The following is a 27,687-nucleotide window of genomic DNA, read 5'->3' as shown; positions in this document are numbered from 1 at the left end:
GCAGAGCCCTTTATCTTTGCAGAAAAAAAGTTCAAAGGACAAGTCCGGTATTTTCTAAAAGCAGTCAGTGGGAAATTGATTTCAAGTACCCACAGTGAGCGGCCGCAGGACCCACACCGGAAGTCATTTTCTCCGAAGTGGTGATGACGGCACGACTCGGCACGGGAAAATGCCAGGCCCAGCTGATGGACTGGCCACTCAGCCAATAATTGACTGGAGCAGCGTCCCACCCCAGTCACTGACAGGCTGGGTGGCAAGTCCATGAGCCGGGCCGTGACATGGATACCCCAGAGACTAGCGGGGGTCCCAAGGCTGATCCCACCGCGGGGACAGGGAGAGGTAAGTTGTTAGTTGAAATTTCCCTCCTCCCCTTGCAGGCTGCCAGCTTTTAGAAAACGCTGGACTTCTCCTTTAAATGACATGTACATTTTAGGAAAAAGCACAGCAGAAAAGTAGATTTGCCAATAATGCTAACATACATACCTTACAATGAACAATTAGCTTAGGTTGAATTGTAATGTTCCCTACTCCATCCAGAATTTCAATTCGAAACGGAAAGGTTGAACCATTGTCAATAATAAGAACATCATTTTCTGGAAACACTTTAAGTTGTTTGGGTGGCCCTTCAAGAGAAAATGCAACATTATCTCTAGAGGTTAAATACAATTTGGGTACTAGTACCCTTTTATGGACTCCAATATATTTAGCTAAGCACTCATGTTTTCTATCAGGGCCAGCAAAACGCCCAATGGCCCCAAAGCCCTGAATGAACTTACAAGTAAGATTGCTCTAAAATGGCACAGCAGTTCACAGTGAATTATAGATTATTGTTATAAGGGAGCCTTTCAGTTCAGGCTTGCCTGTGGTTCAGGTAACATGAAAGTAGTGACAGGTTCCCTCTCATACATATGGTTTGCATAATTAAACAATATTTGCATGTAATTTAATCGATCACATCAGTACATATCTTATAGTCCTGTCACTTTGCACAATGTTTATTGGCAGCACCCTGGACTAATAAATATGTAGTTAGAGGGCAAATGCCAACCTGTTTGGTTTGACCCCACAGATGAGCTACTGTTGCACAAACTGATGAAAAAGTTAATGCTGACAGCTGTCAGATCCTACAGTGTATAACAGCTAGCTTATGTATGGTGCTACGTGGGTGCAGATTGTTCAAAGCGCCCATACTGACTCCTGTAAAAGGTGCCTAAAATGAGCATGTGAGAATTCCAACTGGTCCATGGAGGAAAAGGAAAAAAGTGGACTGGTCTAGCCTGAGACTGGGGGCCTACTTCCCCCCCTGAGACAGGGGCCTCAATTACATCAGCAAACCCGGACGAGTTGGGGCGGCATCTGCGGCGGCGACAGGGGGTCCGGGCGGGTCCGCCGCTGTAATTGAGGCCCCGGTCTCAGAGGGGGAAATAGGCCTCAGACCGGGGCCTACTACCTCCCAGAGACTGGGGCTCAATTACAGCATTGGACTCGCCGGACGAGCAGGGGCGGCGGTGATGGGGATAGCCCTGGTACTACTTCCCCATCATCTGCTCATAGTATGAGCAAATAAATGTGGGGGAGTAGTACAGTGTGCAGACTCACCTGTTCCATAGACAGCCATTGATTCCAATGGATTGTCCAGCAGGGGCGCACTATATATAGAAGTCAATGGTACTCATTGACTTCTATATATAGTGCGCCCCCTGCTGTAAACTCCATTGGAATTACACACTGGTTCCTGACGTCACAGTATTTCTGAGATTTTGAAGTCTCTGTGATCTACTAACTTAAAGAGTCACTGTCGTATTTTTTTTTTTTGCAGAAATCAATAGTCCAGGCGATTTTAAGAAACTTTGTAATTGGGTTTATTAGCCAAATCTGCCATTATCTGCATGTAAAAAGCCTTTTCCCAGGTCCCCCCCTCCTTCCTCTTTTTCATCCACTCTGAAAAATCTGAAAACTGTGACTTGTTGCAGGAGACGTCCCCAGTCTGCTCTAGGGAGAGGGGAGGGGGGAGGAGGAAGGAGGGAGTTAGCCGGCAGCAGAAAGCAGATAACAGAGGATTACAGGCACGGAGCTGGGTGACAGCTGTAATCGGAGCTCAGACAGGTCACTGGTGATGGTCCCAAGAGATATCAGGTGAGGGATTTGTAGATTAACTCTTTGTTGTCCTGTTTTGGTCTTTTCTTTAGCTCTCTCCATAGGAGAACAATGAAGACAGGGGGGAGAGCTTCAAACTGCTTTTTCATGATAAAAATGCATTTTTCGGATAATAAACCCAATTACAAAGTTTCTTAAAATCGCCTGGACTATTGATTTCTGCAAAAAAAAAATTCACGACAGTGACACTTTAAAGGAGAAGTCCGGTGAAATTTTTTTTTCTATAGTTCCTCCCCACATGTAAAGTTATATAACTTTTAAATGTACACTGGTTGCTGATTCCATGGCCTTACCCCACTTTTTTCCTTCACTTTCGCTGCCGGAAGTTGTGTAGTTCCTGCTTCATTACTGATGTCACGACGATCTCTGGTCCCTGAGTGCTTCCCTGGGTCGAGACGTGGAGCCGGCAACGTCACGATCCAGGGCGTTCCTCCCTGTGGGCCGGTAACTACCCTCCTTCTCTGGCACGCCTCCCAGCCAATAATGTCAGGACAGGGGCGTTCTGAAGGCGTTCCTGCATAATCCACTGTGTCCGGAGATTAAGGAGACAGCGGCTGCAGGCGAGTACCCGCTCCTATCCACCCCCTCCCTCCCTTCTCCCTGTAGCAGCAGAGATCGCTGGACTGTACAGTGGATGTGACACAGACCATAGCTGTATGTGGAGCAGAGCGGCTGGCAGGAGCTTGTAGTGCTGGGAATCAGAAACTACCGCACTACAAGTTTCAGCAAGCCGCTCTGCTCCACATACAGCTATGGTCCCAGCAGCAGCCTGTGTCCCATCCTCCTTCCAGTAGCCTGTGTACAGCCATCCCCTGTCCCGTCCAGCAAGAAGGGGTCACGGCTGGGTTATACAGCGTTTCGTTGATTGCTGCTGCTACAGGGAGAGAGAGCGGAGGGAGAAGGGAGGGGGTGGACAGGAGCGATTACTTGGCTGTAGCCTCTATCTCCTTCATCTCCGGACACTCACTCACTCCCTCCGCTCTCTCTCCCCCTCCCTCCTCTCTCCCTGTAGCAGTAGTAGAGAACGCAGCGCTGTATAACCGAGCCATGACCCCTTCTTGCTGGACGGGACAGGGGACGGCTGTACACAGGCTGCTGGATGGAGGATGGGACACAGGCTGCTGTATCTGGCTGGCAGGAGCTTGTAGTGCTGGGAATCAGAAATCAGCCGAAGTATGCCCCGCACTACAAGTTTCAGCCAGCCGCTCTGCACCCTGGGCTGTCTTCCTCTCCTGTATACAGCTTGTAGACTGTATGCACGCTGGAGGGGAGGGGAAAACAGAAGGGGCGTTACAGGGGGAAGGCAGTCATGTCGAGGGGGCTTCTGGGAGTTGTAGTAGAAGGGCTGAGTCTGTGTTCTGACTAAACCGGAAGTGAAGAGGAGCATCAGGCTTGTGAAAATGACTGATCTGTTTGGACAAAAAGGCCAATTCTGGTGGAATAGCTTCACATGGGTGTGGGAAGTAGTATCCCAGATGCATAAGCAAGTTGTTGTTTTTTTGTCATGTGGCCGGACTTCTCCTTTAAGGGAAATAGCAGTAAATGTGCATTTCCCATAATTAATGTATATTACGAATTTGTCTAACTTTCCCTTACTAATAACATATTAAAAAATGCTTTTGTCCAAGCTTCTCCTTTAATGGCTCCAAAGTATAGTGTTCACTCGTATATAAAGAAATCAGTTTAGAAAGAAAACAAAAACATCTAAGACATACACACCAGGAAATAACTTCATCTTCACAGTCTGATTGTCTTCTTTTAAACCAGGTAAAGTAATCTTCAAGGTAAAATTCTGTTAGGAGACAATATAGTACAAGATAAAAGAATCCGAAAATGTGAGAACATGATTTTGTGAGTACTTACGGTAATAGCCTTTACTTGACGAGTTCATTGGGGACAAGTACAACTATGGGTTTAGGCTGCTGCCACTAGGGGGCAGCACTAAGCAAGGGAAAGTGTTAGCCCCTCCTGCACAGGACGCAATTAAACGCAGCAGCAGCAGCAAGCGAGTGAGAGCCGGGGGGATTGCCCGGGGTGATCGCTGATCCTCTGGGCAGCCCACAGCATATAGCAGCGGTCTGCTGTCGCCGCCCCTATTTCACAGGGCGACGGCAGCAGATCGTTGCTATAAGAGTCGTTTGTCTGACTGCAACCATCGTTGCCTTTTATTACATAGAACGATTATCGGCCGTAACGGCTGATATCACCCGAATATGGCCAATAATTGTTCTGTGTAATAGGGCCTTTAGTGGTAAAGCAAAAAGCAAAACCACTGATTGACAACTAAGAAGAAAGACGAACCATCCAGTAAAGCCAATAACTGGGTGGGACACCTTCAATGAACTCAACAAAAAAATGATTTTAAGGTGAGTAGTCACAAAATCTTGTATTCTTGCTCACATCATTTAAAGAAAACAGAAGACCATGGGACATCCTAAAGCAGTCCCCAGTGCAGGAACCAAGAAACACAATACAACAGAGTTTAACGCACAGCTGCAGACTGATGCTCAGGAAACATTTAGGATGAAAAAAAAAAGACTGCCCGTTAGAAATAGAGTAACGTGTGGACAGATAATAATTGGGTAAACCCAAGAAGCCATGCACTGCCATGAATGAGGACCTCCTCCTTCCCCCGCAGTACAGACACTGATGAATGACATCCTGGCACCTGCCGTGGACAACACGTGAAAGAAGCACTCACTTGCCGCGGGATCTGGGATAGCTGTCCTGGAGTCCCCACTAGTGAATGATAAACAACATAGAGAGGGCTCTGAATGCCCCCTTTGGCACTAAGAAGAAGAGTGATCCGGATGAAGAAAGAAAGAAAGGTGTGCTGTGCGGGTTAGCAGACACAAGGACCTGACACAAAGAACGCACAAAAATAAGGCAGCCCCCGGACTGTGCCAATGAAAGTTGACAGGAAGCAAGCCTCAAAGAGACAGCAGAAGGTGCAGGGAGATGGCCGCATGGCAGCAGGTACAGGATGTGTGCCAGGGAGAATGACCTGGAATAATTACCTAATACTCCTTCTCTTCAGCTCCCAGCTAACAAAAAAAAGCAGGGTTACCCTTCAGTGCGGATTGCTGGTGGGGAGCAAGCTGGAACCTGGGTAACCCTTGTACTGGTGGGCAACAGAGGAGCTATGATCCCTCATGTCTTCCTAGAGACAGGGTTTCAGAAGTGCAGTGGGGTCAACACTATACGCCCCTGCGACAGCATCAGGGCGCTAAGTTTAAACTGATTAGTTCAGTGTCGGCAGGAGAAGTATGAAGTCTAGTCTGTGCAGGAGGAGGAACACTCTTCCTTTCTTACTGTTTCCTGCTAGTGACAGCAGCCTACACCCATTGACTTCCATATCCCCCAATGACAAGAGCAAGAAATATTAAACATTTGTGTATTCAGATGCATACAAATATGATTCAGATATAATATTAATAAATAATGCAATGTTACCATTACATTCAAATAATGTAATAAAAAAGCTGTGCTTCATACTAGTCAGTATCACAATAATTAGATTTGCAGCAGGGCAGTTTCAGGTAATTGGTGAAGAGATTCTGCTTACCTTGCCTTGGGTGCTCTTCACTTGTCCTTGAATAATCACTCCCTTAATAAATAAATCTGACACTGCGCTGATCTTCTCATATTTAATGGTTAGACCACTAGATGCAACAAAACCCAAGACTCAATTTAGTAGAAGAAATACAGGCATTTCCAAAACAGCCACGTCAGAACAGCATTTAAAAGTTGTCATATGAGAGGTGACAAGCTAATATAGAAAGAGAGTGCCCTAAATACTCTTTGTACTGGCTAAGGGTATATTCACACGAACGGTCTCGCAGCGAGATTCTCGCTGCGAGACCGGCAGGTCCTGGCAGTTCCCACACACTATATACAGTATGTAATTCTGCCGCGCTTAACCCCTTCTGCTCCCGGACGGCTCCCCCGCTGTAAGCATACATTACCTGTCCTCGTTGCACGGGTCCGGCGTCCTGCTCTTCCGCCCGGCCAATCAGTGTGTTGCCCAGCCGCAGCCACTGATTGGCCGGACGGGAGAGCAGGACGCCGGACCCGTGTAGCGAGGACAGGTAATGTATGCTTACAGCGGGGGAGCCGGCCGGGAGCAGAAGGGGTTAAGGGCGGCAAAATTACATACTCGCTGCGGTCGTTCAGACCGCAGCGAGTATATAGTTTGTGGGAACTGCCAGGACCTGCCGGTCTCGCAGCGAGACCGTTCGTGTGAATATACCCTTAAGGTTACTTTTCTCCAGATGGTGGTAGCACAAGTAAAGGGGACATCTTATAAAGAGAGGGATGTATAATAAGGGGAATTTTAACAGTCTTTTTTTGTCTCTGACTTGCCAGGTTACATGTGTGTACATATACACCACCCTGGCAGAAGAGGAAAAACTGTGCAAAAATCTTAAATTTTTTGAAACAATACACATAATAAATGTGATCTGTCCACCTGCAGCATGCAAACCACACCCATTATTTCAAATTAAAAAGTGACAAAGATGATGTAGAAAAGGTGCATCACCTTTATAAATTTGCCTAATGACCCCATTATAATTTTAAAAAGAGCTGGGAATGGGGAGAAATATCTATTGGCTGGATCTCCTCCAGATTCTCTTTGGCCAGCTCAACTTAATTACTTAGTTTCCAAGAGAGAACAGAGAAGCTGAATGGATACTAGCTACTGGAAGACCCTTCTTGACAACAGGTCCAAACACCTGGTAAAGGGGAACTCCAGGTAGAGGTTAAAAAAAAAAAACTTTTGCAGAAGCATAAAGCTTACCTATCTATTCTAGTTTTAAAACAACCAAAAATCCACGTGTTTTGGGGGGGTTGTTCTGTTTTGTGTGCCTGTACTTCCTGGTTGAGCAGTTGTACACAGTACTACAGGTTCCAGAATGCAATGCTTTCCCTCAGATGTTCATCACAGTCCCCCACCCTGCACATTCCCCGCCCAAATCTATTGCAGAACATCTAGGCTGTGTTCACACATTGCAGTTTCATTGTGTTACTGAATTATTTGCATTACTTTGCATCATTTCATTGTTGCCCCACCCAAACAGCACACAGTTACTACCTGTAACACCACACAGCACCCTGTATTCTCTACCTGTAACACCACACAGTGCACTGTATACTCTACCTGTAACACCACACATCACACTGTATTCTCTACCTGTAACACCACACAGCACACTGTATCCTCTACCTGTAACACCACACAGCATGCTGTATTCTTTACCTGTAACACCACACAGCACACTGTATTCTCTACCTGTAACACCACACAGCACACTGTATTCTCTACCTGTAACACCACACAGCACACTGTATTCTCTACCTGTAACACCACACAGCATGCTGTATTCTCTACCTGTAACACCACACAGCCCACTGTATTCTCTACCTGTAACACCACACAGCACGCTGTATTCTCTACCTGTAACACCACACAGCAAGCTGTATTCTCTACCTGTAACACCACACAGCAGGCTGTATTCTCTACCTGTAACACCACACAGCACGCTGTATTCTCTACCTGTAACACCACACAGCACACTGTATTCTCTACCTGTAACACCACACAGCAGGCTGTATTCTCTACCTGTAACACCACACAGCAGGCTGTATTCTCTACCTGTAACATTACACAGCACGCTGTATTCTCTGCCTGTAACACCACACATCACACTGTATTCTCTACCTGTAACACCACACAGGACGCTGTATTCTCTACCTGTAACACCACACAGCACGCTGTATTCTCTACCTGTAACACCACACAGCACGCTGTATTCTCTACCTGTAACACCACACAGCACGCTGTATTCTCTACCTGTAACACCACACAGCAAGCTGTACTCTCTACCTGTAACACCACACAGCACACTATATTCTCTACCTGTAACACCACACAGCACACGGTATTCTCTACCTGTAACACCACACAGCAGGCTGTATTCTCTACCTGTAACACCACACAGCTCTGTATTCTCTACCTGTAACACCACACAGCACACTGTATTCTCTACCTGTAACACCACACAGCACTATATTCTCTACCTGTAACACCACACAGCACACTGTATTCTCTACCTGTAACACCACACAGCACTATATTCTCTACCTGTAACACCACACAGCACACTGTATTCTCTACCTGTAACACTACACAGCACACTGTATTCTCTGCCTGTAACACCACACAGCACGCTGTATTCTCCTCCTGTAACACCACACAGCACGCTGTATTCTCCTCCTGTAACACCACACAGCACACTGTATTCTCTACCTGTAACACCACACAGCACTATATTCTCTACCTGTAACACCACACAGCACACTGTATTCTCTACCTGTAACACTACACAGCACACTGTATTCTCTGCCTGTAACACCACACAGCACACTGTATTCTCCTCCTGTAACACCACACTTTATTCTCTACCTGTAACACCACACAGCATGCTGTATTCTCTACCTGTAACACCACAAACCACACTGTATTCTCTACCTGTAACGCTGATAATGGAATAAAGTAAAGAACTTTTAGATTATTTTTTTCTTTTTATTTCCACGCACATATTATGATCAAGCATCTGTTATCTTTAAAGTTGAGCCCCACAATAAGGCTCTGATCCTCTCTGCCTTTTAGCATAATTTACTTGAGTTACTGCATCATTTTTGTGAATACGCGCAGTACTGCAATGACACTCCAACATGTGTGGACACAGCCCTAATTTCACTGCACACTTCTGCACAATCAGAGAAATCAGTACCAACACCTGCTTCTGGCCGGTCAGAGACGGTGAATCACTCAGGGGATTGGGGGATCCAGCCAAGCCTCCTGTGACATCACGCCCTGCCCCCTGTCTGCATCATCAGCCTGATCTCAGCAAACACAGACAATGTGAGACAGGGGCATGGAATATTTGTTTCGCAAGGTGGGAGAGCAGTGGGAGCAGGAGACAATGTGGATTGGCACAGAGGCCATTTTTCTTCAATTCCTGGATTTCTATCAGCTTCCAGTGTGGCAGAACCGTACAGATCCGGTAATACATTATATAGACACATCTATATAACTTTAATAAACTTTTAATAGAAAACAAGTTTTTCTTATCTGGAGTTCCCCTTTAAAGCCCTTGTCACTCCTTATCCTCTGAAATGTGTTTCTCTATTCTATGCTTAGGCATATTCCGCCGTCTGCCCAAATAATTGACATGTTAGTTCTTTGGGCGGACGGCGGAATCTGCCTGAGCATAAAATGCAGCCTATGAGACAGGTGTAACTTCAAGCGGGGGTGTGCGGAGAAAGTTCTTTGTGCGGTGCAGATACCCTTAACCAAGAGAGTATGCACGGTATGGCAGTCATGGAACTTCAGAGGTCTAGGAGTGACTGGCTTGTCCTAGGAGTCATCAATTAACCAAGAAGCTGTTTTGTGCTGTTTGATTAAATATGCAAATGTGCTTGTTAGGAGCACCAGGGGTTTTCTTAGCAACATAGAGCACCCCCCTCAACCCACTCATCACATCCTTCAGTGATGACTTCCCTACGTATATTCATGTATGCATAATCATGCCAGTCAGGAAGAGTGTCAAAGGCTGGCATGATTATGCATACATGAATATACATAGGGTATCACTGTAGGAGACAGCAGGGTATTGGCTGCTCTCTGGTGCTAAGAAACGCATTCAGTGCTCCCAAAAAAATATATGCATATGTACTCTGATCCAACAGCACAAAAATGTCAGGGCCGACAGAAGCTCAGCTGCACAAACATTAGGTACGGAGCTGCAGGGGGATCAGCAAGTTTCCCTTTAAAGGCTCCTGAGGTTCCTTTTACTTTAGTTTGGAGTAAGCCTAACTGTCCTAACATTTCTCACCTATACAATGGGAAAATTAACTTTTACACTATGTATTTAAGGAATAGCTTTGGCATTAAGATAATTTTAATTTATGTACAACAAAGGGAAAATATTGTTTAATTCATTAGGGCTGGAGAAAAAAAATCATTCAGATGTTCAAATAGAAATACCTCCCCTCCAAAACTGGCTGAATGTCAGCTGAAAGCAATGTAGAATGACCGAATTCATCTTGCACACTTAAGGGTATATCGAATGGTATTCCGACTTGAACTGGATCCAGGGGTCCAACAGAGAATTTATATGGTTTGCCCTCTTGAAAAAAAAGAAAAACCAAAACAAAATAAAACTATTATTTTGGCAATGCAGAACGATTAATTCTATGTTAATCAGAACATTAGGTTATGGATACTTTATTGCAAATTTAGCTATGCCTGGGGAAATTACCTACTCTAGAACTTATTAACTCAAGATAACCACCAATATATTTAAAAACATAATTTAGGGTCCATTCACATGTACAGGATCTGGAGAAGATTTAAAGCTGCATATTTAATGCTGTGTTTAGTCATTTTTTATTACATGGATATCTGCAGCATTAAATCTTCTGTAGATCTTGTACACGTAAATGGATCCTCAATGTCTAATGTGTTCACAGCCTTTAAGGCGACTCTGTACCCACAGTCTGACCTCCCCCCCCAAACCACTTGTACCTTCAAATAGCTGCTTTTAATCCAAGATCTATCCTGGGGTCCATTCGGCAGGTGACGCAGTTATTGTGCTAAAAAACAACTTTTAAACTGGCAGCCCTGTGCCCAACGGCCGGGGCTTAGATTGTGTATCCATTAGGCTGGCACACCCTCTCTGTCCCTCCTCATCATTAGGAATGCTCCAGGCAGATTTCCTACTATTCCCCACCTGTGTGAATACTGAACATGGGCTGGATCGTTAAGGCACCTGTGCAATGTTCAGCATGGAGAAAATGTTCCAGTGGCATTCCTAATGATGAAGTGGGTGGGGAGGAGGGACGGAGGGGTGGTGCAAAGTTAGGGCACAGATACTCCTGTTTGGCAGGGGCTGCAAGTTTGAAAATAGTTTTTTAGGACAATAGCTGCATTACCTGCCAAACGGACCCCAGGATAGCTCTTGGATTAAAAGCAGCTATCTGAAGGTACAAGTGGTTTGGGGGGTCAGATTGTGGGTACAGAGTCACTTTAAAATTTTAGTTACACAGATCAAAATATTTATGGAACATGACAAATATCACACCTACTATGGGATCCAGATTCAATTAAAATGTATACACCAACATAGAAAAGTGAGTGACTGCATAATTGAGAAGGTATTATTAGAAGTAAAATAAAAAAATAAAAAATTCCTATGCTGATGTCCAAAGAGTGCCCTCCCCAGAGTCGTGTTCTTTAAAGGGAATCTGTCAGCTGTAATTAACGCTTCAAACTGCTGACACTGATGCTGTTCTCCTGACTCCTGGAAACTAGAGTCCTAAGCAGGGTCGGGTATGGCAAGGGGAGTGAGGATATTGCTGCAATTCAGGAGCTTGGGAAAGCCTTTTTGACTGTCTGTACTGTAGAATAAAAGCATTTTTCCACATTCCACACACCAGGTGGGCTTTAAAGGCTTTAACCCCTTAACGACATCGGGCGTAAGTATACGCCCCCGCAGGGTGGGCTTTAACGCAAACGGGCGTATACTTACGCCCGATGTTTCCCCGATCGCTGTGTGTTCACACACAGCGGTCGGGGAAGATGGCCTGCTATAATGTATAGCAGGCCATCTCTGCTCGTCTACACGGGGGGTGATTAACCCCTCCCGTGTCGACGATCGCAGCTATATGCTGATCAATACAGATCAGCATATAGCAGCTAAAAACAGCTTTCCGGGTCATCGGTGACCCGGAAAGCAATGGCGATTGGTGCTGTAAAAAAACAGTTTTGTCGGATTCTGCACCCCTCAGCTAGGTAGCTGAGGGGTGCAGAACAGGTGTGTGTGGTGCAGGTGTACCATACTCACCTGATCTGGGCGTCCGGAGCGACGATCTAACTCCGCGCCGTCCTCGCGTCTTCTTCGCTTCACTTCCGGGTTCGGTCGTCCAGCGTCGGAAATCTTCGGAAACGTTCGGGTCCTCGGGTTTGGCGGGTCTCGGCAATCTCCGGCAGCGTCGCTCTACTGCCCCCTAGCGGCTGATCAGTGAATATCATTCACTGATCAGTTGCTTTGGGTTAAAAAGATTTATTTTTCCCCCAATTTTTTTTTCTTTTTTTGCGCCCTAACGCCGCTGAGTGCTGATCAGCATCGCACGTAAGTGCGCCGCTGATCAGCAACTCCTCCTTTTTGGCGTAGGGGCGTTTCCCCCCCTATATCCTACCGCCACTGTCTGCTGATAAGTACCGCACATAAGTGCGGCATTTATCAGCAGCTCCTTTCTTGGCGTAGGGATATTTTTTCTTACTCTCAAAAAAAAACACATAAAAAACACTACACTACACCACACTACATGGAATAAAGTTTTACACTACACCACTACACATTTACATACCCCATATACTAATCCCCGTATAAAGATGGCCCCCAGGGTGTTTTCGGTGTCGGACGCATACGTTATTATTGCCTCCGACAGCGAAACAGCCAGTGAGGATGAATGGGGGGATCCTTCTTTCCTCCATTCATCCTCATCATCCAGTGACGTGTATGGGGGTAGCGTAGCGTACGCTGCCCCCCCAGACACGTCTTTTCCGCCAGTACCGTCCCAATAAGAGATCACGGTATGGCGTGAAATTCTACAAACTCTTTGAGCGTACCTCAGGGTACACTTACAGATCCAGGGTACGTGCACACTGCGGAATGGCGAAGGATAACCCTTTGTGCATTCCGCAGCTGGCACCGACCGGCGGACTGATGGAGGCGCGCGTCTCCACCCGTGTCATAGACTCCATTCTATGCACGGGCAGATTCCGTCGTCCGTCCAAAGAATAAACATGTTCATTCTTTGGACAGAGGGCGGAATCCGCCCGTGCATATAATGGAGTGTGACACGAGTGGAGACGCGCGCCTCCATCAGTCCGCCGGTCGGTGCCAGCTGCGGAATGCACAAAGGGTTATCCTTCGCCATTCCGCAGTGTGCACGTACCCTTAGAGTGTATAAAGGAAGGGATACCCAAATCCAGCCCACAGATGCCCCCCCCCATCCTCCAAATTAGTGGGGAGATAGTTCGGGACCTGATCTTCCCACTGCTGGATAAAGGTTACCACCCGTACGGGGATAACTTTTATACCAGCACCCCCTCTTCTGGTCCCTCGCTGCCCGAGCTACTGTAGCTTGCGGCACGATCCGAAAATATCAGAAGCAGTAATAAAGCCCTAATATTTAGCAGCCATGGAGCGGACCCAGCGCTTCTGGATATGAAGGACCCCATATCGCACCAGGACAACATTTTCCAGGTGACGTCCCCCACACTGGAAAACAGAAGACCCCAGAAGAAGTGCAGAGTGTGGCGTAACAGGGGGATCAGGAAGGAAGCCATTTTCCAGTGTGACACCTGTCCTGATCACCCCGGCCTCTGCATACTGGATCGCTTCAAGGCGCACAACACGTTATCGGAGTTCTACATTATCTAAATTCCTTCCTTTATTCCTATTTCAGGGGTCACGTTGATCCGGGGATTGTTCTAATTGCCATTATGGAGTCAGGAAGGAATTTTTCCCCTGTGATGAGGCTACTGTCGTCTGCCTCACGAGGGTTTTTATCCTTCTTTTGGATCAACACAGGTTGAATTTGATGGACAGCTGTCGTTTTCAACCTTATAAACTAATAATTGGCCTAATACCCCCTAATAAATTAGAATTGTCCCTTTTCCCCAGCTAAATAGGTATGGCCGAGATTCCCATTAGAGGATACCATGATGCAATTACAAAGCCTCTGTGCGGCCAGGACAGTAAAAACCCCCCACAAGTGACCCCATTCTGGAAACTGCACCCCATAAGGAATCTAAAGAGGGGGGCAGTGGGGATATGGCCCCCTGGTGACGGCCACATTTAGGCAGTGAAAATGAAAAAAATTGTATTTTTTATTTTCATGGCACATGTTCCACTTATGTGCCCGTTACCAGTGGGGTCCATATGCGCACTGCACCCCTTGTGGATTCCTTATGGGGTGTAGTTTCCATAATGGGGTCACTTGTGGGGGGTTTCTACTGTCCTGGCAGCACAGGAGCTTTTTAATTGCGACATGGCCTCCATCCTCCATTCCAGCCTCTAAATGGCGCTCTGTCCCTTTGGTGGCTTGCCCTCTGGGCATATGGCACCTTATATCCACATGTGGGGTATTTTCATACTCAGGGGAAATTACCCTACACGTTTTGTGTTCACTTTCTTTTTTAACCCCTTGTGGAAAAAGAAAAAATCAAGGCTAGACCAACATTTAGTGTAAAAAATGTTTAATTTTTACACTAAATCATTGAACTTGTCTTGATTTTTTCATTTTCACAAGGGGTTAAAAGATAAAAAAAACACACTAAATGTGTAGAGCGATTTCCCCTGAGTACGGAAATACCCCACATGTGGACATAAAGCGCCATGCGGGTGCAGGGTAAGCCTCCGAAGGGAAGGAGCACCATTTGGTTTTTTGAGGCTGGATTTGGCTGGAATGGATTTCGAGGGGCCATGTTGCATTTAAAAGGCCCCTGTGTTGCCAAGACAGTTTAACCCCCCCACAAGTGACCCCCATTATGGAAACTACACCCCTCAGGGAATGTAACAAGGGGTGTAGTGAGCATATGGACCCCACTGGTGACGGGCACAAATGTGGAACAATATGGCGTGAAAATGAAATATTACATTTTTTACACTATAATGTTGGTTTAGCCTTAAGTTTTTCATTTTCACAAGGGGTTAAAAGAGAAAAAAAACACACAAAATGTGTAGAGCAATTCCCCCTGAGTCCGTAAATACCCCACATGTGGACATAAAGCGCTATGTGGGCGCAGGGCAAGCCTCCGAAGGGAAAGAGCGCCATTTGGATTTTGCAGGCTGGATGTGGACAGAAAGGATGATGAACGCCATGTCGCATTTACAGAGCCCTCGTGCTGCCAAAACACTGGAAACCCCCCACAAGTGACCCCATTCTGGAAACTACACCCCTCAAGGAATCTAACAAGGGGTGCAATGAGGATATGGACCCCTTAATGACGGCCACATTTGTGCCGTGAAAGTGAAATTTTTCCCTTTCACGTCACATTGTTCCACATTTGTGCCCGTCACCAGTGGGGTCCATATGCTCACTGAACCCCTTGTTAGATTCCTTGAGGAGTGTAGTTTCAAGAATGGGGTCACTTGTGGGGGGTTTCCAGTGTTTTGGCAGCACGAGGGCTCTGTAAATGCGACATGACCCTTGAAATCCATTCCAGTAAAATCCAGCTTGCAAAGGTCACTTGGCGCTCCTTCCCTTTGGAGGCTCGTCCTGCGCCCGCTTGCCACTTTATGTCCACATGTGGGGCATTTCTGTATTCGGGAGAAACTGCGCTACATGTTTGGTGTTTGTTTTTTTTTCTTTTATCCCCTTGTAAAAATGAAAAATGAAGGCTAGAACAACATTTTAGTGTAAAAAATAGAATTTTCCAACTTTGAAACCTTTCTGCTTATACAGAAAATGGTTATGCCACATAAATTATATATTAAATAGCATTAGCAACATGTCTACTTTATGTTGGCGGCATTTATTAAACTATATTTCATTTTTTTTAGACAATAGGAAGCTTAAAACATTAGCAGCAATTTTCCAAATTTTCTGTAAAATTTCAAAATCAGATATTTTTAGGGACCTGTTCAGGTTCAAAGTGTATTTGAGGGGCCTGTATGTTAGAAAGCCCCACAAAGCACCCCCCAAAATCTGCAAAAGCCCATCCAGAAAGTTTTTTAACCCTTTAGGGGAGTCACAGAAATAAAAGCGAAGTGTGTAAGAAATTTGAAAATTTTTATTTTCTGTGCAGAGATTTTATTGTAATCCAATATCTTTCATAATGATAAACCTATTAGCAGAGAAATGCACCCCAATATTGATTGCCCCGTTCCTGCACTTTATAGAAATACCCCATATGTGGCCCTATTGTGCTATTTGACGCAACCACAAGCCTCAGATATAAGGGAGCGCCTAGTGAATTTCAACGCCTCCGTTATATTTGGTCATTTTTAACTGTACCACTTCAGGTTGGCAGAGGCTCTGGGGTGCCAAAACCTAAAAAACACCCCTAAAGGGACACCATTTAGAAAACTGCACCCCTCAAGGAATGTAACAAGGGGTGCGGTGAGCATCTGGACCCCACAGGTGCTTCACAGATTTTCAGAACAATGGGGTGTAAAAAAGGAAAAAATGCATTTTTTCACAATTTTTCACATTATTTTGGCGTTTTTCATAAAGATTTGTTATGAGTATCGACTCCATTTTACCAGAAATGTAAAGTACAATATGTCACGAGAAAACAATCTCAGAATCAGCCGGATAGGTAAAAGCATCCCGAAGTTATTAATGAATAAAGTGACACTGGTCAAATTCATAAAATTTGTCTCTGTCCTTAAGGCCATTTCAGGCTCTGTCCTTAAGGGGTTAAAGAGGTCATCCAGCAGCATGTCATTTATGAATCTGCTCAGCGAATGAAAAGTAAAAATTAAATACACAGTTACTTTACTCACTTCTGCCAGAATAAAGGCTGTGACATTGCTGGCCAGCGGTGTTCCTCCCAGCCACTGATTGGCTGAGCTGGACTGTGAGGTACCCCTCCCTAAACCTGGAATCGCCACCCAGCAGGGATCGGAGCTCTACAATACCAGTGGTAGTATGGGAGCAAGATAGGTGCCTGGATAACCCCTTAAAATCTGTCTGGTGAGTGTGTTGGGATTTGGTGAATATAGTAAAGATTATAGATGTGCAAATATACAGTACAAACAAAGCTTTGTTAGGTCGGCAATCAGTTTATCAGTCGGCTGCCTTTGAAGTCTGTGCTGCTCCTCCCCGGGTGCCTGGAAATACTGGATCAATACCTGGGAGAAGTTTCCCAGGACTGGATCCAGCTTTTCCAGGCACCTGGGGTGGAGCAGCACAGAGCGACATGGACTTCAAAAGCAGCAGGCTAATAAACCGATTGCCGAGCTAACGAAGCTACAGAAGAATGTGAGGTTCCACTTAATATTTCTAAGTAAAGAAAAAACACTATGGTCAAAACAGTTTTCTTATACTTTTTCATACAGCAGTAAAGCAGTAAAAGTTTTGAATTGACGGTGGGGGGCAGGGATACGGCACGGCCATAGATACTTACCCACAATCTTAAAAGGAACCACTTTACAGGGCAAAGATTTTCCTCCATATTTGTCAGCATTACTTTCATTTAACACAACTTGAAGTTTCAGTACATAATCACCAAGCTTTGTAATGTTCTCTGAAATATAAATAAATAAAATAATAAATTCTCTTTTAATATGTATCAGATGACGTAATCGTGTAAAAATACATACATTCCATAACTGCTGTAAATGTATGGCAGATGTCGCTAAAGGATAAAAGGTCTTTTTCAAATAGCAAAAACCAACAATACATGATCACTGGATTAAAAAAAAAATTACACATACCCAATGGTCATGTCTGGTAGTACAATCATATGTTGCAATATAAAATTTTATTTTAAGAACACAGATATTGCCAATAGGTTTTTATGTATAAATGATCAATTTTGATCAATTATATATTAACATTTCATTGTTTTTAACAGATGGTCTTTACATGACTAAGCGAGGAGAAAATAAAGTAATCGTAACCAATTTTGTTGTTTATCATTCACTTTTACATGTCTCTTAAAAAGAAAAAAAAGATTTAGGATACAAACCCACACACCGTATATGTAGCAGATACGCAGCAAATACGCAGCAGATTTGAAGCAGATTTGATGCGGAGTTCAGTTATTTAGATCTAATCTGCTGCGTATTTGCTGCGTATTTGTTGCATATTTGCTGCGTATTGCAGCAGTAAATACGCTGCATATACGGTGTGTGGGTTTATACCCTTAAAGTAAAAAAAAAAAAAGTGATAATTTTAAATTTACCCTCCAACTTGCTTAAATTTCAGCAAAACATCTAAAGGGTTAATACACTTATGAAATGCTACTTTGAATACTTTGAGGGGTGCAGTTTTTACAGTGGAGAGATTTATGGGGGTAACTAACATACATGCCCCACAAATCCACTTCAGAACTGAACTGGTCCCTAAAAAAAATCTAAATTTGAAATTTTCCTAAAAATTTGAAAAATCGCAGCAAAATTTCAAAGTCCTCTAACATCCTAAAAAGTAAAAGGACGTTCATCAAATGACACCACCATAAAGCAGACATGTTGTAGATGTTGCAGTAATAATTAGTTTGTTTATGTGACTATTTTTATAGTTTATATGACTATTTTTCTCAGAAAAAGAGAATTTTGAATATAACGGATTGAAAATTTTTATTATTTTAACAAAAAACTACTGAGTGTATCAACCAAAGTATACCACAAACATAAAGAGGAATATGTCACGAAAAAACGATCTCAGAATAAATGCGATAGATAAAAGCATCGCAGAGTTATCACTACATAAAGAGAGACAGGTCAAATTTGAAAAATAGGCCCTGGGCATTAAGGCCAAAACAGGCTAAAGAAGCAAGGGGTTAACGTAATCACTGAATTGAACAAACCAAGATTTAAAAAAAAAAAAAATATGCTAACATATATTGAAACCAGCATTCTAAAAAGATATTCATGTTAATGTACTTACCCATTTTCTTAAACCAGTAAGGCCATTTTCCTCCATGCTGACTTATATGGGAGATTATTTCTTTATCTCCACCTGATGCTTTAATAAATAAACAAAAAGAATGCATCAGTATCAAGAGGATTTTTTTTGTTTTAAGTTTACGGTCACACAACATATTTTCCCCACAAATTCCCCTGCATAATCTGCATCAGAACACATGTGAAAACATATGTTTTCAATGGGAGTAGACATGCAATCGGGCTGCAGCATCACACTTCAGTAGCTCAGTTCCGCCTTCTTGACACTTCTCCAAAGGCCATTAGCTTTATGAAAGGCAAATTTTAATCTACTGCATTATTATTTGTCGGCTCATGTCTACAAATCATAGCATGCACATAGATTCACTTTAAAGGCACCACTACTCTGAAAGAAGATCTAAAAATATAACATTCATTGGGTAACCGAACTTTTATCACAATTTACTAGCCCAGCTCACTGATGACCCCATAAGGACTAAGTTATCGCACTATAGAATTTTTGCCATCTTGTTTAATAGATGGCATGGGTATAGATAGTTTTATCCTGGACCACCCCTTTTATTTTACACTAAACTTACAATGCAACAGAACCTTTAACTCCACCAAGAGCTTCTTTGAGGCTGTGTGACTTGTTCCTGGAAGTTTCTGCATTGTCTCTCCTTTCTTGTTTAAAATTTCAACTTTTAAAGCACCTGAAAATATTCAAGACCAAAAATAATAAAACATGAATGTAATTTCAAATAAATCCTCCATTTGATCTACACGACTTAACATATTAGCAACAAAATGTATTTACTAAAGACGCCCAGATGTTAGACCCACACCTATCTTGAGAACAGACATCCCCCCCCCCAGACCTCCAAATCTGGTGATCAGTGTTTTCTAGATGTGTGGTATGAGCTGTAGCATAACAAGTCAACAGCAAAAGTGGTCAGTTTAGAAGATACACACAGCCTAGACAACAGTCCTGATATTTTACAACGGAAGCCAAATGTTGCTTTAATAAAGATTTTGAAGAGAGGGATTTTACCTATAGGAGTTCCTGCAGGCTTTACATCATTCTCTGACAAAGCATCTCCATCAGGCCATGACATCGCCAATGTGTCTGGGAACCTTAAAGAAGGGGAAAAAAAATCACGGCTGATGCCTCACACAATGATCATTTAAATCTAATGGTATGTTTGCAGCAAAGTCTCTGCTGGAAAGTCAATGATAAATAAAGAATAAAATAGAAACAAACACTGCAAAACTGAATTTTCAATCATCATCATCATTTTAATTATCACTTGTATGTCTACTTGTGCCCTAACATGCATCTCCTTGACCTAACCGCTATCTAATAGTGTTAGGTCTGTCCTTCACTTTCAGGAACTCAACTTACACCTTAAAACATCTACAAAAATCGGCTCTTTTTTTACTGTGGAAATGTGTAAATGAAGAGCAGGGTCAATATTTACAACCATAAATACAGCCATATTTTCACCTCAAAAAACATTGTGTGAACATAGCCTCAATTTAAATTTATCAGTCTAATCCAAGAAACTGTATACTGGGCGCGCGCGCGCACACACACACACACACACACACACACACACACACACACACACACACACACACACACTATAAATATATATCTCCCTTCACTTTTGACTCTTGTCACCCCTACTCTTGCCTCTTTGCTTCTTATTTAAGTTATAATTATTCTCTGGAATAATTGATTTTGTTCCTATGGGGTATGTACATGTATACTACAAAAGGTAGGAAAGGGAGACAGAATATTATATGATAAAAAGACACATACTTTGCCAATTCGTCGTCTATGTATTTTGTTATAGATGATTTTGAAACACCGCGATCAAGCTTGGAAAGTGGTACGCATTTCATCTCATCATAAAGCTCTTTTGGTTCCTTAAAAAAATTAAAAATAAAAGATTATTATATTGTACTACAGGATGAAGAATCCAATGGATTCTTCATCCTGTAACACTTGTCCCGTGTCTGTGTGACGATATCCAAAATAATAATAATAAAGCCTAAACAAATGGTTTCTGAAATTTCATACACATTTTGCTGATTTATTGTAGATATTTTAGAGTAGATCAATTTTATTCTACAAAACAAAGTACTATATACAATAAAAGTATAAATGTAAACAAGTTAGGGATAACAGAAAACTGTATTGGGGCAAGCCTAAAAAGGTCAAAATAATTTCAGGTAAAGAACTAAAAGATCTATCTTCTGCTAATAAACCAAGAGCTATGGAGCAACAGCATAAAGTTTAGGGTCTACAGTCAGCCTCAGGTACTATACAATGTAATGACACCTGCACCTCTGAATACCAGTCACACCTACAATGATTCTGCCTTCAGCTATTCACACAGGGAATACACTGCACATGCTCACTGTGTTAGGATGACAGATGCAATTCTTCAGCACAGATTTAGGTCACAGCTATATGAAAAGCTGGACTACAGGAGGTGGATGAAGACAATACAGGAGCATATATCTAGTGACAGCAGCAATGTAATTGCAGGAAAAGGGGATTTCAGTGTGCTCAGTGTATGTTCAATGCACAACAAGGATGTTAGTTTAAAGTATACCAATATTAAATATGACTTATCTTAGGGACACCACTTTAATAGAATACATACCAAAGAGATTTGAACCTCTCCTCCTGTAGAATAGATATCCCCATCATGATTCCCATAAAGGAGAAACATAACTATTCTTCCATACAGTAGAGGTGAGGTTTTGATGGTTTTTACCTAAAACACAAGAAATTAGAAACTGAATTTGAATACAAACCGTTCTTATAATAGCACTAAAGAAAAATCTTTGAAAGAAAAATCTTTGAAATAGTTTCACAACGAAAGACCTGTTAAAACATTGACATCCGTAGGACACCCAGCTAGCGGATGCTTTTATCCTCGCTTAAATCAAGCCAGTCAGCAGCTTTTTGCTGACTAAAGGCAATATACAATTAGAGATATACATGTTATTTTGATCTACATAAGAAAACAACATGTGCCAACAGCAATTTGTGGAATGAGGTAAAAGTGGGTGCACGCATCACCGAACAGACCCAGCCTGGTCAGCAATGCAGATAAAAAGTAGAAGGGACTGCACGCCCAGATGAATGTGAGTGTAATACAAACAAGTGTAAAGTTTTTGCTCAACTGAAGCCTTTTTTCAAGCAGTTTTTGAAAAAGGCTTCAGTTGAGCCAAAATGTTGCACTGTTGTGTATTACACTCACATTCATCTGGACATGCTGCCTCTTTTTTGCTGCTTTTTTCTTATTTTGATCTGTCTTCTTTTGCTGCTCATAACTTAAGCGACTCTGTACCCACAATCTGACCCCCCCAAATCCCTTGTACCTTCGGATAGCTGCTTTTAATCCAAGATCTGTCCTGGGGTCCGTTTGGCAGGTGATGCAGTTATTGTCCTAAAAAAATACTTTAAAATTTGAAGCCCGTGCCAAACGGGAGTATCTGTGCCCTAACTTTGCACCACCCATCCGTCCCTCCTCCCCACCCTTTTCAGTATTAGGAATGCCACTGAAACATTTTCTCCATGTTGAACATTGCACAGGTCCTTAACGATCCAGCCCATGTGCCGGGCTGCCACAGGTGAGGAATAGGAGGCAATCTGCCTGGAGCACTCCTAATGATGAAGAGGGTGGGGAAAAGGGACGGAAAGGTTGTGCAAAGTTAGGGCACAGATACTCCGTTTGGCATGGGCTTCAAGTTTTAAAGTATTTTTTTAGGACAATAACTGCATCACCTGCCGAACTGACCACAGGACAGATCTTGGATTAAAAGCAGCTATCCGAAGGAACAAGTGGTTTGGGGGGGGGGGGGGGGGTCAGATTGTGGGTACAGAGTCACTTTAATCAGACTGTTAGAAAGTTTGCATATTAAAGAGGGGTTTCCAGAACATTTATATTGATATCCTATCCTGAAGACTGGCTGGAGGGGTCGCAGTTCAAGTGCTCAGCAGGCATACTGCTATACATCTAGTAGCAGATGTATCTAGTACCACACCTCATTCCATTCTTTATTTTTCTAGAACATGACTAGTACCCTGTTTCTCTGAAAATAAGGCATATAGGAGGATTTACAGGATAGCTTAAAATAAGGCATCCCCTGACTGTAAGACCCCCTCCGCCACCAGGGTTATGTCTGGTTAGGCTGGTTTGTGATGACAACTACTGTATAGTATATAATAAATGTACTTTTTTTTTTTTTTTTTTTTTTGGAAAAATAAGACATCCCCTAAAAATAAGACATAGTGCATCTTTAGGAGCAAAAATTTATATAAAAGACACTGTCTTATTTTCAGGGAAAAACGGTATGAAGAGCAACTTTTTTCTTCGAAAAGCCTTAGTGGGTTATCTGAATAGTTCCTCTATATGACTACATTAAATAAAAGTATATTTGCACAGAACAATGAAACACTGGTTGTCAGTATACACGCTCAATAATAAGAACTCACCAGTTGGCCAGCGTTGTAGGTCTTGCCATCCCACTCAATGGACGCATAGGTTGCCCAAGGAGTTTGCATTCGTTTTGATGCTATATCCTGTCGGGTGATTATGCCTTTGAAACCAGAAAACTTTATTTGTTTGTCATATTTTTCATGGCACTCTTTTAACCAAAATGTAAACTCTCTGTCAATTTTTACTCTCTGGTCCTGTGAAAAGAAAATATAAACACAAATCATCTTTAACCCCTTAAGGACTGGGCTAATTTTCGTTTTTGCCTTTTTCTTTTTTCTCTCCTTGTGTATATAAGGCCATAGCATTTGCATTTTTACACCTACGGACCCACATGAGCACTTATTTTTGCGTCACTAATTGTACTTTGCAATGACAGGCTGAATTTTTGCATAAAGTACACTGCAAAACCAGAAACAAATTATATGCGCAGTGAAATTGTTACATGTATAACTTTTATATTAATTGATGGCTCATAAAAAATATACACTTCTATATACACAGCACTGATCTCCCTGGCTACACATAGCAAACAGGGACCGCGGGCTGCAGAAAGGGCTCACTCCGAAAGCCCTCTCTGATCCCCTTAATGGCCGCATGGCGGGTATACCCGTCATGCGTCGTTAAGACCACCTGAAAATGACCACTATGCATAATATGCGGCCTTAAAATTCTGTAACAAGAAAGCTGGTCTGCATTAGGGGGAAATATAAAAATATATTACAGGTTTTTATAGCACAAATAAAAGACTCAATATAAGAGCAACAGAAGCATGGACTCCCAGCACTCCTGCCAATCAGTTGTGGCACTTGTGCACCATTGTCACATTCACAATCTAATATTGAAGGCCTGAGGGGAAAGAATACAAAGTAAAAAAACAACAGACTAATAAGATTGTACTGATACCTGTAGAAGGGATATAGTCAAAGCAGAAAAAAAAAAAAAATGTTCTGCCTACTGACAAGCTCACTAGTTAAAGTTCCTATGCCAATTACTGTAATTACAGATGCTACTAGTGGTGAATAGGTGCATTTAAAGGTTATCATATGATAGCACATAGAGTGTCTGCATGCCGCAGTATGCTCCCTATGGGTGAGTTCACACCTACAGGATCTGCAGCAGATTTGATGCCGTGTTCAGTTATTTAAATAAAAGCTGCTGCAGAAAATCAGCTGCAGATCCTGTAGGTGTGAACGCACCATAAATCAGAAATGTCACAAGGTAAAAAAACAAAACTAAACATAATATAGTCCTTACCTGTCCATTTGTTACTCTTGTAAAAATTGTGTTTTTCTCTTGTAGTTTTAACCCCAGATCTAAGAAGGTCAATTTATTTGTGCTGACTTCAAATTTGTCATTGGCAAATAAAACACCAGAGATCCTGTTATAACACTCACTGGGCACAAGTGTTCTCTTTTTTGGCACTGCACACCAGTCGAATCTAAAGAGAAATTAACAGCTATAAAAACAAACACGCAGCTACTATTCTTAAGTCTAAATAAAAGAAAAAGTTTCACCACTGAGGTTTCACATTGATTTTCGTTCTAATTTTGCTAATTATAGGGATGGCACCAGGGCTGTGGAATCGGAGTTGGAGCTAGTTTGGCTGGAGTCGAATTTTATAAGTTTTGCACATCAATATATATTATGAGCAACATTCTGATAGGACACTGGCCCTATTAGATAGGGGTGGTCGGGGAAAAGTTGTCAGTCACTATTTGGCAGTTTGTTTCTGAGCTGGAAGAGTCCATTGTGTGGGGGGAGATCTGTGCTGTTCTCTTCCTGGATGCTGGATGACTGTATATGAGCAGCAGTGTAATATGGAGATATCCTGTGTAATATAGAGGAGGAGAAGATGACACAAGTAGTGTAGTAGTAACCTCTGTCCTCAATGTGGTGTTTTTCTTCAGTGCTCTATGGCTGCAGCAGGCTGTGTGTGTATGCTATGGCTGCAGCAGGCTGTGTATGTACTATGGCTGCAGCAGGCTGTGTGTGTATGCTATGGCTGCAGCAGGCTGTGTGTGTATGCTATGGCTGCAGCAGGCTGTGTATGTACTATGGCTGCAGCAGGCTGTGTGTGTGTGTGTGTATGTATGCTATGTCTGCAGCAGGCTGTGTGTGTGCTAGGGCTGCAGCAGGCTGTGTGTGTGCGATGGCTGCAGCAGGCTGTGTGTGTTCTATGGCTGCAGCAGGCTGTGTGTGTATGCTATGGCTGCAGCAGGCTGTGTGTGTGTGTGTGTGTGTGTGTGTGTGTGCGCGCTATGGCTGCAGAAGGCTGTGTGTGTATGCTATGGCTGCAGCAGGCTGTGTGTGTGCTATGGCTGCAGAAGGCTGTGTGTGTGCTATGGCTGCAGCAGGCTGTGTGTGTGTATGCTATGGCTGCAGCAGGCTGTGTGTGTGTATTCTATGGCTGCAGCTGGCTGTGTGTGTGTGTATACTATGGCTGCAGCTGGCTGTGTGTGTGTGTGTGTATACTATGGCTGCAGCAGGCTGTGTGTGTGTGTGTGTATGCTATGGCTGCAGCAGGCTGTGTATGTATGTACTATGGCTACAGCAGGCTGTGTATGTGTGTGTATGTATGTACTATGGCTGCAGCAGTGTGTGTGTGTGTGTGTGTGTGTGTGTGCGCGCACTATGGCTGCAGAAGGCTGTGTGTGTATGCTATGGCTGTAGCAGGCTGTGTATGTATGCTATGGCTACAGCATGCTGTGTGTGTATGCTATGGCTACAGCAGGCTGTGTGTATGTGTGCTATGGCTGCAGCAGGCTTTGTATGGGTATGCGATGGCTGCAGCAGGTTGTGTGTATGCTATGGCTGCAGCAGGTTGTGTGTGTGTGTGTGTGTGTGTGCGCGCTATGGCGTGCCCCCACACCCACAGTGACCCCTCTATATCACTGTGACCGCTCTCTATATCACTATGGCTGATCTTTAGTTAGAAACTAAAAGACAACCTGCTCCTTCTAGTCTAGTTGTGAGTTGTTCAGGATATGGAGGCTGGAGACTGGCTGCATCCACTGCACACACAGGAAAAGCTGCTTTATATCTTTCCTTATTCCCTCAGAAGTTGCCCCAGGATCATGAAAGACATGAGGGAGAAGCTGCTGAGCCAGTGTGATAAATAACTCCCCTGGTATATGACTGGCCATTTATGAAGGAGCAGGAGTCGGAGTAGGGAGTAGGTCCTGATAAATTTCAGGAGTCGGAGTGGGAGATGCTGCTTACAGACTCCACAGCCCTGGATGGCAACATGCTGAAAATGATAGAAAAAACAAATTTGGGGCTGCAGAGACTATATTCAAATACAGCATTTTATTAAAACACAAGTCACGCCCAGCATGTTCCATGCACAAGCCTATTTCAAATTAACATGACTCACAGGGACACGTCAAAACACTTTTATTGGTACATAACTGTGTGTAGTCTCTGTGTATAGATCTCAGAGGGACAACGTTTTGATCCATGCACATCCACTGATGAGAATAAGTGGGGAGCAGCACGCTGCAGTTCCCCGCTGTCAGTCATCTTCGTCCAGGCAACCCCATAGACAAATGGTACGTTTACACAGGCAGATTTATCTGACAGATATTTGAAGCCAAAGCCAGGCATATACCATAAACAGGGAACAGGTTATAGAGGAAAGACTGAGATTTCTTCTCTTTTGAAATCCATTCCTGGTTTTGGCTTCCAAAATCTGTCAGAAATCTGGCTGTGTAAACGCACTGTTAGGGTACTATTACACAGAACGAGATTCGGCTGATTACCGCTCTGTGTAATAAATACAACGGTCAGCCGATGACAACAATCATTTGTAGAACCTATATTTGTCGGGCGCCGACCGCGCACCACTACGTGTAATAGTGGTGCGCGGCCGGCGACTGACGATATACATTACCTATCCAGGCTCCAGGGCTGCTCCTGCAGTCTGCTTCTCCCCATGTCCCGTGCGCTCCAGCTTCAGAGAAGCCTGTCTGAGCCGACAGGCCGCTCAGCCAATCACAGGCTGCGGCGGTCCCGGCCTGTAATTGGCTGAGCGGCGTGATTGGCTGAGCGGCCTGTCAGGCCGCTCTGAAGCTAGAGCGCGCGGGACCCGGGGAGAAGCGGACCGCAGAAGCAGCCCTGGAGCATAAATAGGTAAAAAAATATAGCTTAAGTAAGGGCTGCAAGGACATCGGTAACGATGTCCTTGCAGCACTTGTTAAATGATTATCGGGCTGTGTAATAGGCCCAGTAAACGAGCGCCGATCTAGCAGATCGGTGCTCGTTTACAGGTTTTATCAGGCCCCCATCGGCCCGTGTAATACCACCCTTAGAGTGGTGCTGCCTAGATGGAA

The 27,687-nt window shown here is 43.6% G+C and overlaps 1 protein-coding gene across 1 annotated transcript in view; it reads right to left on the bottom strand.

Moving 5' to 3' along the window:
* SMCHD1 (structural maintenance of chromosomes flexible hinge domain containing 1) overlaps positions 1-27,687 on the bottom strand; it is a 164,461-nt gene that overhangs the window by 82,559 nt on the left and 54,215 nt on the right. Inside the window, exons 12-23 of the mRNA XM_069957726.1 lie at positions 24,614-24,797; positions 23,356-23,553; positions 21,515-21,628; positions 20,665-20,771; positions 19,894-19,976; positions 19,442-19,555; positions 18,847-18,924; positions 17,363-17,482; positions 10,208-10,349; positions 5,723-5,819; positions 3,877-3,949; positions 484-623 (exon numbers count right to left, since the gene is read on the bottom strand). Of these exons, the coding sequence (XP_069813827.1) occupies positions 484-623; positions 3,877-3,949; positions 5,723-5,819; positions 10,208-10,349; positions 17,363-17,482; positions 18,847-18,924; positions 19,442-19,555; positions 19,894-19,976; positions 20,665-20,771; positions 21,515-21,628; positions 23,356-23,553; positions 24,614-24,797 (1,450 nt within the window). The remainder of the gene's footprint in view (positions 1-483; positions 624-3,876; positions 3,950-5,722; positions 5,820-10,207; positions 10,350-17,362; positions 17,483-18,846; positions 18,925-19,441; positions 19,556-19,893; positions 19,977-20,664; positions 20,772-21,514; positions 21,629-23,355; positions 23,554-24,613; positions 24,798-27,687) is intronic.

This window comes from Dendropsophus ebraccatus, chromosome 2 (genome assembly GCF_027789765.1).
Source record: "Dendropsophus ebraccatus isolate aDenEbr1 chromosome 2, aDenEbr1.pat, whole genome shotgun sequence".
Lineage (NCBI taxonomy): Eukaryota > Metazoa > Chordata > Amphibia > Anura > Hylidae > Dendropsophus > Dendropsophus ebraccatus.
Note: the sequence above shows the minus strand (reverse complement) of the source record. Positions and strands in the feature narration are given on the sequence as shown.